The sequence below is a fragment of the Lemur catta genome, chromosome 15 (assembly GCF_020740605.2).
Source record: "Lemur catta isolate mLemCat1 chromosome 15, mLemCat1.pri, whole genome shotgun sequence".
Lineage (NCBI taxonomy): Eukaryota > Metazoa > Chordata > Mammalia > Primates > Lemuridae > Lemur > Lemur catta.
The window spans coordinates 799177-812800 of NC_059142.1; the positions used below are offsets into that span (position 1 = coordinate 799177).

Consider the following 13624-nt stretch of genomic DNA (forward strand, 5'->3'; position numbering starts at 1 on the left):
TAGAAGGCAGTAGGGAGAGTTTCTGAACTTGGGGGTGTTTTTAGTGGCGGTGACAACAGGGACCAGCAGGCACACGCTCCTGGGTCCTGTTCAGGCAGTGAGGCCCCACCAGGAGCACCCTTGGCAACCCAGTGACCCCGAGACGTCTCAGGCTCCTCCGGCCTCTGTGCAGCGCAGCCCCAGTGTGGTCATCTCACCTTCCGGCTCCCCCCCCCCCCCCCCCCCCCCCGCAGTCTCCATGACCAGTGCCCGGGAGAAACGCTCTCTGAAGCACCTGGGCAGTTTCCGCTTCCCTGACTCTCCACTGACATTGCTCTTGGTGGCAGGAATGACCTCCTGGGAAACAGTCCCTCAGAGCTGGGAGCTTGGGACTGGGCATCTGCCCCACTGGGCTGGAACACGGTAACGACCTCATTGTCAGGGGAAAGGGGAGTTCACAGTGCTCAGAGGCAAAACTAGTACTTACGATACCATTTATTTTAATTGCCTGAGTGACGTGTCTTTTGAAGGCAAAGCTTGAGAGACTGGATGGCTGCTGCCCTTGGTCACGTCCCGGGGGTGACACCTAGAAAGACTCAGTCTGGAGTGGGCTGGTGGCTTCTGACCACGCTGGAGAATCAGCAGAAAGTGACAAATTCAACTCAAGGCAGGGATAGAAAACCAGACAGCATCTTTGTAACCAGAAAAGAATCTCTTTAATATCTTGTAGCCGTGACTGTTACAACTGCAAACATAGCCCCAAACGTGCCCCTGCAGGTTGCAGATCACAGCCTGAGTCGAATTCACAGCCTTGCCAGGTCTCTTACGTGAAACTTAGGACATCAACCTAGGAGTGGGACCCTGAGAATAGCAAAGAGATGTTTAGGTGCACTTGCACACATCTGAGAACCCTGAACTGGGAAGGACGGTGTGAGCACACCGTCAGGGGACCCTGAGGTTCCTGCTCACACCCCCAGCCTCAGTCCCGCCTCCCTGCAGGCCCGTGCTCCTGCTGCCTGCAGGCAGAGCCCCATCTCAGCTCTCCAAATGAGCAGAGAAGTTGTTGGGAGTTTTATCTGTTTGTTGCCTTCTGAGGCCATCTGTTACCTAAAGTAGACACAAGACCTCACGACACAGGCTCAACAACTTCATCTAGAGAGGACAGGAACTGGGTTTGAGTCCTGGTCCCCTCTGGCTATGTGGGCTTGACTGCCCCCCTCCAGGCCCCGCTCTCTTATCTGTCAAACAGGCACCTCTGGGCAGGTGTGCGAAGGGCTTGGCAGTTGCTGTGTGGAACCCCCGAAAGGGAGGTAGGAGGGAAAACTCCCTGCAGGAGTCGGCTCCTCCCTGGGCAGCCAGTGCAGAAGGGGACGAGGCCTGGGCTGGCTCGGGACTCTAGGGCCCTCCTGTTCTGGGGACAGTAGCCGCTGCTTCCCCTGATGTGCCTGTGTGAACAAGAGGCCGGGCCCTGCCTCCCTGCGCTGGACCAGACAGCCCAAACGGAGGGACTTCTTAGGGTACACCAGAGCTCACGGCTGAGAGCACTGCTGGCCTGTTGTCACAGCCTATTCCTGGGAAGCCCACAAAGCTGCTCCACGGGAGAGGGAGGCGGCCCAGAGCCGGGCTGTGGCCCAGGGGGGCCTTGGCCCCAGGAGGAGGCAGGAACTGTGGTGTGGGGCCCGCCCAGGCCATCCCGGGAGGACAGCCAGGATAGCAAAGTCACCCAGACTGGGGCAGGGATCCTGCCGCCGCCACCACTGTCCTGCGGGGGAGACCTCAGCCAAGCCCTGGTGCTGCTCAGAGCCCCGCCCTCCTCACAGAAAAGCGGGGCGTGGGGCACCAGGGGCTCCCCCGCCTGCTCGGCAGCTAAACGGAGGGCTAACAATCAGAGTGCTGCGGGGAGAGAGCCAGACAGCCGGCAGCCTGCGTGTCTCTTCTGGAAGAGTCCTGGGCCGCTGCACTAGGCCACAATTTTTATTGAAATGTATGTCGTGCAGTCCGTTCAGAAGTTTGCAAAGTAACAAAGGGCGGTCTAGAGACCAGCCTTGGCCCAGACACCACCTGTAACAGGTCCTGAGTAGGAAAGGCACATGAGTTTCCACCTATTTTGACCGGGCAAGAAAGAGAAACCCACAGGCAGACCTGCTGGGAGGAGCGCACCCCCGCCAGCAAGTGTCCCTCTGCCTTGTCCTGCAGGGCTCTCGTTCTTGCCAAGGCGCAAGAACTAGCCCTGAGCAACCAGCCTCCTGCCCAGGGGCTCCCAGAGTTCAGGACGGAGCAGGGGTGAGGCTGGGTTGCCAGGCAAACGGGGTAGCACCAGAGGACAGGCTGTGTTGGCCGAGGGCTGAGCTGGGAGCTCCAGGGCAGGGTGTCTGTCGGGGATCCAGAGCCCCCTCCCGGCCTGGGAAGATGTGGTTATTGCTGAGGCTCTGCTGGGGACCACGGGCCAGGCCCCGCACGGCCCTGCCGAGACCCCTGGAGTGGGGCCAGTGGTACTTTAAGGCGGCCCAAGTCACACCTGCAGAGCTCAGGCCAAGCCTATGGAGAAAGTCCCAGGCTGGACCCTGGGCCTGCACAGGCCTCCGAACCCCATGTCTCCCGGTTCAAGTACTAAGTGTTTTATGAGTCGGCTGGTGGGCAAGTCACCTGTTAGGGCACAGCGCTCAGAATCTTAGGTTTAGGCAGGGACGCGGTGGGGACAGGCTCACTCCCTCCTGGCGCCGCCTGGCTCTTTCTGCTCCTCAAGGCCCATGCTAGCCCTCTGGGGCCTCCTGTGGGGAGGCTGGGAAGGCACTGGGCCACCTCACGCTGCAGGCCACAGAGGGACATAGCCCCAGCCCACTGAGCCACTGGGAGTCATGACAGAGTATGTGCTTGAACTTGGGGAGGCATGTGCAGACGGGAGGCCCTTGCCCCTCTGTCCACTCCAGCCCTTTGCAGATGGAGCTGAGGAGGATGGTCTCGGCTCCCAAGAATTCCTGGAGGTCAGAGCAGGAGCATCTGGCATGAGGTGAGGGGCTGGGATGTGGTGGGGTGCTCAGGATGTCACCACTGCTGGTCCATGGCTGTGACTCACACGGGGGGGCTCTGGGACGCCCACGGGCAGGCTGTCAGGCCTCGCACACGCAGATTGCGATGGTCCTGCGGCGGGCTGGGAAGGCTCTGTGCACAGTATCTGGGATGGGCCCCTGAGCTGATGTGGCCAAGGAAAGAGAGAAGGGGGTCTTGGTGCCAAGACTGGGGGCAGCGTGGAGGTGAGTGGAAAATGCAAGCACAGGCCATGCCGGCACCTGCCTCACAGAGTCAGGTAAAGGGCGAGGTCACCACAGCCCCCACTGCCCCCAGCACCCACCCTTCCCTGAGCCCCTGCACTGGAGGAGGAAAACGGGGTGGGGGCCGGTCAGCCTCTTCCTGTACCACCCAGAGCCCATCCTCAGACACCCCCAGAGGCCTGGAGGGGACACACCATCCCCAAGGGATTTGGTGTTAAAGTCTCAGCTTCAAAGGGCCCAACTCCTAGGTCACCCTCCCGTGCCACAGAGGAGCAGGAACAAATCTGACCCTTGTGGGGAGTGGGGAACAAGAGGTCAAGACCCTGAACCCAAACTAACCCTCAAGGGGCAGCCGCAGGGCCCCAGACAGACTGGTCCCAGAGACACGAAGCATCCTGGGGCATCTCCCAGGCTGTAACCGGGAAGACAGGCCTGGGCAAAAGCCCTGGGACCCGACAGGCAGTAAAGCACAAAGAGGACACTCTGATATCTAGTGGCAGCAAAGGAAACCCCTCCGGCTGAAATGTTCCTTCCTCTTGGGTGGTGAGGGCAGCTCTGGGAGGACAGCCCACCTCCCTCCCACCCCAGCTCCAAGGCGTCCTCTCAGCTTCATGGGTGGTCTCAGAGCTGCACCTGGCAGAGGGGGCACAGGGAGAGCAGCCCATGGGGATGGGCCTCGGTTTCCTGCAGAGTGACGCACAAGAGGCCAACAACAGATGAGGGTACCAAGGAGAGGAAAACCACCACTGTGCCCCGCCCAGCCTGCCCACATGCCATATCCCGTGTGCATATGTTCATGTGTGTTCATGTGTGGGGGCACAACAGAGCTTGGGCCGTGCTAAGTCCACCGTGCTTCTTGGCTCGCCCGTTGGCGGGGGCCGCCCCTTGCTGTGGCTCCCGCGCCAGGCACGGAAGTCTGAGGCGGAGGAGGGAAGCACAGGTGGCAGGCAAGGCTTGGCGCTGCCACCCTCAGATGTTGGCACACGAGGTTTCTTATTGCTCCTCTTGGCTCTGGGGAACACCGTCTTCATTTGCAGAAAGGACACAGGCCCAAGAGAGGTGGTGGCAGGGGTCCCACATCAGCCCTCCTGCTGACTGCTGGGCAGGGAACAGCAGGCGGGACCCAGACTGGCCTGGGCCCCCATCCTGCCCACCGACGGCCTCTGCGACGCCACTGGTCTCTGGAGAGTGGGAGCCGCCGGGACCGCCTGGCCTCCCCTGCCACCGGGTTGCCGCCCATCCTCAGCCAGCTGCCTCCAGGGGTCTGGACGTGGGGCCAGATAAGCATCCTTATAAAAACCACTGAGTCTGTTCCCAGGGGGCCCAGGCAAGGGCGCGCGGAGCGCCCGGCAGGGAGTGCCCGCGCCCGTCGGCAGGGTCACGGCTGCAGCCGCTCCAGGTACTGTGGCAGGGGGTTCTCCTTGACGTACTTCTGGATGTACCAGCACGTGAGGTGGGCCTTCAGGTCCTCCTCCACCACGAAGTCCAGGGCGGCCTGGGAGCCAGGGCACGGAGGAGAGCGTCGTCAGGGCCTGAAGTCCGCGCCAGCGCCCGTGGCCGCCCAGCCCAAGAAGGCGGCCCCATCGGCTCCCTCCACAGCCCCCGGGCTCCACATCACCCTCCCACCTTGCCCAGGTCAGTAACCCCCTGGGTTTCCTCCTTGGGAACCCAGGGAAGCCCCCCAGACCAGCTCACAGGCTGGTCCTATACAAAATGACAAGACACGTCCCTTCTGCCCAGGCAGGTACAGCCCCCGTGCCCCTGTGGAGCAGAGGTGGGTGGGCGGCGAAGCCAGCAGAGGGCCCAGCTAAGCCCCAGGAGCAGGGCCCGGGGCACTGAAGGCCATTCTTTGCTGCAGCTGTGATCCCTCATGAGGCCCAAACCTGCTCTGCAGGCAGCCTGGGCTCGAGATGCTTTGGGGATGAGAGGGGTTGAGGCCTGGGAATAGGGCACAAACCAATACACTGGAACATTCCCGTTTGTTCCATTTACTGAGCACCTATTACATGTCAAGCACTGGGGCCCTGGGACAGGACCAGGCACTGACACACAGGAGGTGTGTGGGGACCCTGGTGGCTCAGCCACACCAGGGCCCTGCAGAACAGGGGCCTGAGCCCAGAAGGGCCCAGAAAGGCTGCCACCAGCCCCTAGAGGAGCCGAGGCCAAGAAGCAGGCCAGAGTCAGCCACTGGGGCTACTGTCTGCTCAGACTGGGAGGTGGTGGCCCCCCCGTCCCTCACCCACCGCCACCCTACCTTGGCAAGGTGCTTGGCGATGCCGCGCCCGCGGTAGGCGTCAGGGACCTCAGTGTGCTGCAGGTCCACGATCCGCTTGCCCACGTACTCATAGAGCAGGACAGCCCGGTCGTGACATCCTGGGGGAGTTATGGAGACAGGTGAGCCCATGGAGACTCCAGGGTCCTGGGGGCGCTTGGCCAGCCCAGGTACACAGTCCCCCAGGAGCCCATGGACCCAGGCGCACAGTTTGGGGAGGAGGGACAGGCATGTGGAACTGTTCAACTGCTGGAGTTGAATCCTGAATAATCTCTCTGTGCCTCAGTTTCCTCATCTGTAAAGTGGGGACATAACAAACTGCTCCTCATAGAGGTGTGTGGAGGATTAAATGAGACACTCAGAGCAGTGCCTAGAACACGAAGCCCCACGCAAACCTGTGCTACGGCATCAGCCTCGGCAGCCCAGGGCCACACCCCCCTCTGTACCCTGCTCTCTGTGCTCACCTGAGCCCTTCCCAGGGTCTAGGAGTCCCAGGACCCAGTGCTGGACAAGAGCAGGGCCTGGCAAATCCACAACCACAGAAAAGCACCAGGAGACCAGCGATGGCGCTACAGGGTGTGCGTCAGGACCGTCTGCTAACTCGGGCATGGTGTGCAAGGTCAGAAACTGAGGCTGGCACAGGAGGCAGGCACACACGGGTCTGCACACCCTCCCAGGCCTGCCAGGACAGGGGCTCCCCAGTCCACCCAAACTCCTGTCAGACAAATAATTCTTCCAACCACAGTTTTTAATGCTCCATCTGTCTATGTACCTGCTCATGTATCCATCTGTCCACCCGCCCACCCCCTATCCATCCAACAAATGTTCACTGAGCCCCAGCGCAGTTCCAGGTCTGGGGACATAGCAGGTAGCAAGCCAGAAGATGTCCTCGCCTCATGAAACTGACCAGAAGGGAGGCAGACAAGAAACACGGAAAGGAAGTGAATGTGTAGCATGTCAGGGGATGGGGAAGGGCTGTGGGGAATGCTGGGTTGGGGACGGAGGCAGGATGGAGGAGACGGAGTCAAGTCATGTGATGTCTGGGGAACAGTGTTCTAGGCAAAGGGAACAGCGAGGACAAAGGCTCTGAGGCGGCAGTGGGCCTGTACGTGGGCAGCAAGGAGGGCAGGGGGCTGGAGTGGAGTGGGTGAGGGGTGGAGGAGATGAGGGCAGGGACGCGAAGGGGACAGGTCCCACAGAGCCTCCGAAGCCATCACAAGCTGGGCACTGCAGGAGGGTCCTCAGCAAAGGGACGGGATGTGACTCGTGACCACACAGGGTCCCTCTGGCTGCATGGGGAGCCCAGCGAGTGAAGATGGGGTGCAGGGTGGGGTGGTGGGGCATGAGGAGGGTCCCACTCTGAGGGGTTCTGAAGGCGTAGCCAGTGGGACTTGCTGGTAGTTTGGATGTGGTCAATGAGAGAAAGAAGAGGACAACTCCAGGGCTTCTTATTTCACGGAGTGGCAGGTGGATGGGTCAGGAGGGTAGAGGGGGGAAGCCTCTGGCTGGAAGGGGAGCGAGGAGCAGGAAGCAGGTTTGGGAAGCGCAGGAAGGACAGGCAGGGGCACAGCCAGCACGAGGCCCCGGGGGCGGGAAGACAACCTTCACTGGCCATAAAAGAAAACACCTCAATGCCAAGCGGCTCTCTTTACTTTTTAAAGTACATCATATGTTTAACATATATGTTTTAACTTTAAAGCATCAGAGAACTTGCTCTTAAATATTGCTTGGGCTCCCAGCCTGTGCTGGGCACTGCAAGGGGAAGGCTGACAGGCCAAGGGACCACATGACCCTTCCAAGGTCACCGAGCAAAACAGATACCAGAACTGGGTCCAAACCCAACTAGGAAGCTTTCTGGTCCTCAGGGTCTCTGGTGAGTCCCCGCAAAGCTCCAGGCTATGGCTCATCTCCCCATTTCCAGGCGAGGAACCGTGGCCCAGGGATCCAGGTCACGCGGAGGTCTGCAGTGAGGCTGGCACGCAGATGCGCAGCCCTTGAGCCGGCCTGTTCTCTGCCCCGCCACGCCATGCCCTCTACTCCCTGCCCCGGCCTTTGCCTAGGCCGTTCCTTCTGCGTGGAATGCCCTTCCCCCTTTTCTGCTAGGCCCAGCTGAGGGTGGCCCCACGCCCCACTTCCTCTCTAGGCCTCCAGGCCCCTGGCACTGGCACCTCGTCGTGGCCAAAACCCGACTGTGGCCTGTGCTGCTGCCTGCCCCAGCTCACAGCAAGGACTCGGTTCTTCGCTCCACACCTGCCGGGTCAGTGCAGCTCACCCAGGACGGGCAAGCAGAGATCAGGAGGCTATTTTGAGACTGACCCGGTCACTGAGGAAACTGTCTGCCTGGCCTGGCCATTTAATTACCCCAACCCGCTGAGGGCCCACCACATGCAGGCAGGGCAGACAGCAGTGAGCAAAACTGCCAAGGCCCTCCCTGCGGAGAGTCTAGTTCACTGGGGGAGACAGGCCAGAAGTAGGATCATTATAACTAATGCAGGCCTTGCAGGTGACAAGCTCACGTGTGCTAAGGAGACCATGCAGCAGGGAAGGGCTGGGGCGCGGTGGGAGATCTGGGCGTGACCAGCCCAGGTGGCGAGGATGGCACATGCGAAGGCCCTGGGGTAGGACGTCCGAGGAACTGCAAAGTGGCCAGAGAAGCTGGGCCTGCAGGGGTCGAGGGGAGAGCAGGAAGCCAAGCTGGGGGTCCCAGAGCCAGACCAGCAGGCCCTCGGAAAAGACTCAGCTTTTGCCGTAGCAGTCTCTGCAGAGCTGGGGGCGGCAGAACATCCAGCCCTCGAAAGCGTGCCAGCGTCCCCTTCTCATTCCTTCACTCATCCCTCAACCCACATTCCTGGGGTGGCCGCTTGGGCTGTGGGTGGACCTGACCCTCAGAAATTCTCTGCCTCTCGTAACAGTGGCCACCGGAGGTCACAAGGACTCAGTCACCACTGGAACTCTGGCACCAAGCCCAGGGTAGACACCCAAGAACTATCTGTTCAACTAACAACTGCTGTCCTCCCCTGCCCGACATACGCTGGAGTTGGGGCTGCCAGCACGCTAGCCCTCCCAGAGCCAGGCCCCAGGGGGCGGCAGGATGGAACAGCTGTGGCTCCTGCCTGGGAGGCCCCACCTGGGGGCAGTCCCCTGCCCTGCTCTGCACATGGCAATCCACTCCGTGGGCACAACTCACTGCTCACATTGCCCACCCTGCAGCGGTCACGGAGCCGCCTCTGTGGGCTGCCTCTCCACTCAGAGCCTCCCAGGGGTCCGCTTATCACTCCAGGAGAGCCCAAATGCACTTCCCTGGAGGCTCCCCTGACCACCCGTCACCCCCAGGATGGGACAGCCAGACACCAGGGCAGCGCTATCTGCCACTCTCTCACCTCTGGGCACTGCAGCCACCACACCAGCATCTGGGCAGCTGGGCCCATGGGCGCTACTGTCTCAGCTTAGAGAGGCACGGTCACAGCCTTGTGGCCTGGCAGGGCCCTGGGTTCGAGTCTCACCTCTGCCAGGTGATCTCAGGCCAGACCCAACACCTCTATGCCCCAGAAACTTTGGCTGTCCTGGGACAATCGCTATCCCTTCTCCCAGGTCTGAGAATCACGTCGAGATCCTGGACTGTGACTAGTTTCAATAAAAGTTAAAGCTACTTTGCTAATGGGGGCCCCTCCCCTGGGTCACTCCACCCTCCCCAAAGGTGGAGGAAAGGGCTCCTGCAAGTTGTCAGGGGGACATCATGGAGAAAGGCAAAAAGCCTGCAGGTGGGGAAGGGGAACACGGTTTTGGGAGACAAGGAGTCTTTGCAGAAAGTGTCAACCTCCACCTCCTCTGCTCTGCCCGCGTGGACCCAAGAGGAGGCCCACTGAACAGATGAGGAGACTGAGGCAGTGGTGAAGCCAGAACCCAGGCCCTGGGAGGCGCTGCACGAGTGGGAGCAGAGCAACAGGGCAGGTGCCCACGTCCCTGGCCGGCTTGTCCGGGCGACTCCAGGAGCAGAGCCTGGTTTGGGGAAGGGCCACATGTTGGCTCAGAGGTGGGTTAGGCAGAGGGGCTGGAGCCTGGAGAAGCTCAACAACAGGTCCCTTTCCCTCTGCACAGAACCCTGATCTGGCCCAGCAGGACACAGCAGAGGCCTCCTGGTGGGGCTGCACTAGCCCTGCTGCCTCCAGGGGTGCTGTGGAGGCCAGAAGCAGCTACTGCCTCTCGGGGCCTCTGTCTTCCTGTCTGCAAAATGGGGGCTGGGGACAATGCAGAAAGTTCCAGGAATCTGGGACTCCTGAGTGACCCTTCCCCTTGCAACAAGCTGGCTCTCGCTGAGGGGACTGGGGAGGGAAGGCCAAGCAAGGGGCTGCCCAGGATACCAGGTCTCTTCCAACTTCCCCCTGCCTTCAGGTGCCCACCATCAGATGGAGGCTGGGGGCTCCATTCTGGCTTAGCTGCCTACTGGCTGTGTGCCTTGGTTTCCCCACCTATAAAATGGAGACAAGCTCAAGTTTCAGAACCCGGATTTGGGGTCTGCTAAGCCTTTTTCACACCCAGGCCCCAACCAGCAAGTCCTATCCATACTTCCTTCCACGTCTGTCCCGGACCTGGATGCTTCTCCCTGCACCTGCGTGCACTGCCTGGACTAGAACAGCAGCCGCCTCCCCGCTCTGTCCTGGCCACACAGTCTGCACCCCTCAGAGCAGCCAGAGGGAGCCTGGGCCACCCCATCTGTCCTCTGTGCAGGACCCCTCACTCAGAGCCCAGATGACCTCGTCCTACACACACCTGAGTGCTGCAGGGCTTGTGCTCTTGCTGTTCCCTCCACGTGGCACACTGTCCCCTGCTGTAGTTGTTTCTTGCCTCCCTCACGTCTTCGCGTAAACATCACCTCCTGGGGAGGGGCCTCCCTGGACACCTGATTCTAAGCGGCAGCCTGGCCTGACACCCCCACGCCCGCCCTGCCTCAACTCTGGCCAGAGTCCTTTACAGCCTTTCCTATTTCTCATCCATCCCCCTCTAGACTGCCAGCCCCACTAGACCCTAGCACCGAGAACAGTGCTCGGCACATAGTAAGTGCTCAATTAAGTATTGGGGAACACACCCCAGCTCTTCCGCCTCTGCAATACGAGACCTTGGGTGAATCATTTCACTTCCTGGTACCTCAGTCTCCTCATTTGTAAATGGGAAGAGCAGTTTCCCATATTCCTATCTAGCACGGCCATAAGAGTGACTCCACATAATGAGACTTCTAGAATACAAGTGCTTAATAAACACAGCTGCTCAAACGTCTTCCCTCACTCAGAAACAGAGCTTGCAGGAAGACAGTCAGCCCAGCTCTGCCATGGGCACGGCCCGGGCACACACCTGCACCGGGAGCCGGGCTGCCCGACCACTCAGCCTCAGTGTCCACCCCTGTCAGTGGCTTGCCTTACAGGGCAGGAGACGCACAGGCTCTCCCACCCCAGCTCAGGCAGGCCTGGGCTCAGACACACACCAGCCCTCCCTGGCCCATAGACACACTCAGACCCAGCGCAGCCTGGGAGCCCAGAGGAGGCCCACTCTGTGTACCCCCTCCCTTGGGGCCTCCAGATGCCCTCTTCTCCCCTGGGCTCCCCCACCCCAGCTCCCTGGGGCCTGGGTTTGTAGACAGCCACCAAGGCTGTAGGTTGAGAGCAAGTTTAGAAATACGGCTGGGCACATCTGGCCTTGGGCATATCTGGCCCTGACCAGGAGATTTGTCCTTTGGCTGTACCCATTCAGAAGAGAAAAAAAAATACCCAATGTTTCCTTTTCCTTTCTCTCTCTGAGTCAAATGGGCCTCCTGAGTCCCCAAGGGAACCAGAGACCACTCTGGAACCTCAGAAAAGAGGATCTGAAAAGCCACGAGGCCTCTCCCTCGAGAGTGGCCAGGGCCCCAAGCAGCACGGCCAGCTCGCCACAGCAGCGGAAGGACCTGCTTCTAGGTGGGAAGGACGTGGTGCAGCGCCAGCCTGGCCCCGGCTGGAGTTCTGGTGAGGTTGGTAGTCACTTCCTGTGGTCCTAGCCTCAGTTTACTCATCTGCAACGTGGACTGCTGTGTCCCAGTGTCACTGGGATGTTGTGACAGTCACATCCACAAGGCTGGATGTGTGGGGTCTGGCCCAACGTCCAACACTGCCCATCTGCATCTGAGAAATGTCCAACCTGGGCCCCTCCTGGCTGCAGCCCAGTTTGGGTTGCAAGAGCCCCATTCACGGAGTCAGACCAGGCAGGTGCTTCCCGCTCTGCTCCTGCTCAAGCTCCCTGCACAGCGGCCTCTAAGGGCCATTCCAGTCCGGACATTCACACAGGGGGCCCAACTGGGAGGGGGTGGGAGACAGGGAGTTCATGGTCCTAGATTTCGTAATTCTAGTTCCTACCCCTCAGACCTCTAGTTCCTACTAGGTGGGCTAGTCAAAACTTCTTTACAGGAAAGGAGGACTTGAGCTTGCTTTCCGGTTTTAAAAGTAATGATCAGTCCATGTTTACCGGCACTCACTATGCGCCGTGGGAGCTGTTCCAATCCCTCCCGTTTATTACAGCCTTTCAAATGCACAACTGGCCGCGGCGGCGTGGGCTGCCGGCAAGCCCATTGCAGAGATGGAGAAACGAGGCACAGAGGTGAGGGAAACCGGCCAGCCTCAGAGAAGCTGGGGCCTGATGGTGAGACCCACCCACGGCACCCCCACCCCGCCACGGGGCACAAGCCCCTTTCGCTGACGGCCGCAGGTCTGCAGGGGGGATTCCTGCAACCTCCCCGGGACAGAAAAACTAAGGTTCCCAGGGTCGGGCTGACCGGCTCTCCAGGGTCGCAGGCAGCAGCCCTCGGCGGGTGCCCGACACCGGAAACGGCCGCGCGAGCAGGTGCGGGTCCCCTGCGGCAGAGGCCGGAGACCCGCTCCGGGTCGCCCCAGCTCCTGCCTCTGCCTGTCCTGTCCCGCCCGCGCCCGCGCCCGCGCCCGCCCGAGGCCCTCCCGCGGCGCGCTCCCGACTCCCTGCCGGGGGCGCCGGAGCGCGCGGGGCCGGGCTTCCCAGCCGGGGGCGGCGCGGCGGGCCCGGCTCGCTCGCAAACAAAAGGCGGGGGCGGGCGGGCGCCGCGTTACCGTTGAGCCGGACGGTGAACTGGCGGCGCCGGCGGTCGTGCTCCACGCGGATGGGGCAGCCCTGCTCCAGCGCGCCCGGCGGCACCGCGGCCGAGTGCGCCATCCGCGCCGGGCTGCGGCCGCTCGGACCCGGGCGCGGGGCGCGCGGGGGCGCGCGGGGGTGCGGGGCGGGCGCGGAGGGGCGCGGGGCGGCGGGGCCCGGCCGGAGAGACCGCGGGCGGCGGCGCCGAAACTGACACTCGGCGGCGGCAGCGGCAGCAACAAAAAAGGGGGGCAGGAAATCAGCTGTGAGGTCACGTGCGGCGCGCGGCCAGTGGGCGCGCGGCCCTTCTGTTTTGATACATTCCAGTCGACTCTTAAAGGGGCCGCCACTCGCCGCCGCGTCCCACCCGCAGCCGCGAACAAAACCCCCGCGCCGCCTCCGCGCCGCCGCTCTGGCCTCTTGCGTTTGCCCCACCTGCAACTTTGTGGCCTCCACGCGGACCCTTCTGAAAAAGATGTAACGAATCGTACGGAAATTCTCATCGTCCCCAAGGTAGCCGCCACTACTAAGCACTTGGCTGCGTGCACGGCCTGTGCGCAGCAGAGCCCTGGTGCTCCGGAAGCGCTCAGTAGGGGCCCAATGCGCTTTGTGAAAATTCTCACCACAACCCTGAGAAATAGGTACGCTTGACTCCATCTACAGATGAGCAAATAGAGGCCCGGGGCAGTTGAAAGACACCCGTGAGGTCACACGCAGCTGGGCCCCCGAGGGGGTGCGTGGTGCTGCGAAGCGCGCCCTCCCGTGTGCACTGGGCCCTCCCAGGAGCACTGCAGCTGCCAAGGAGGAGTTATCCCCACACTTGTTTGGGGTAACTGCCACCTTTCCCAAAGAGAGGCAGAAGTGCGGGAAGAGACCTTGGGGACCCCTGGACCCACTCCACAGATGGGGAGGCTGAGTCCCAGAAAGGGGCAGGGACTTGCTGAGGACACACAGGGTTCTTGGGGCCCAGACT

The 13624-nt window shown here is 61.5% G+C and overlaps 1 protein-coding gene across 1 annotated transcript; it reads right to left on the reverse strand.

Annotated features, from left to right (window-relative positions):
* Window positions 1-456: 456 nt before the first annotated feature.
* On the reverse strand, window positions 457-12743 carry NATD1 (N-acetyltransferase domain containing 1). The gene is made up of 3 exons (XM_045569414.1): window positions 12630-12743; window positions 5506-5624; window positions 457-4746 (listed from the first exon to the last, which is right to left on the reverse strand). Exons 1-3 carry the CDS (start codon window positions 12730-12732, stop codon window positions 4630-4632), a joined length of 339 nt encoding a protein of 112 aa, XP_045425370.1. The 5' UTR covers window positions 12733-12743; the 3' UTR covers window positions 457-4629.
* Between the last annotated feature and the right edge of the window lie 881 nt (window positions 12744-13624).

Excerpts from the sequence above, each read along its gene's own strand:
- NATD1 (XM_045569414.1), bottom strand. The coding sequence starts at position 12,732 with ATGGCGCACTCGGCCGCGGTGCCGCCGGGCGCGCTGGAGCAGGGCTGC. Across the intron at positions 5,625-12,629 it reads GTTCACCGTCCGGCTCAACG|GATGTCACGACCGGGCTGTC; the intron begins GTAACGCGGCGC and ends TAACTCCCCCAG. Across the intron at positions 4,747-5,505 it reads TCGCCAAGCACCTTGCCAAG|GCCGCCCTGGACTTCGTGGT; the intron begins GTAGGGTGGCGG and ends CCTGGCTCCCAG.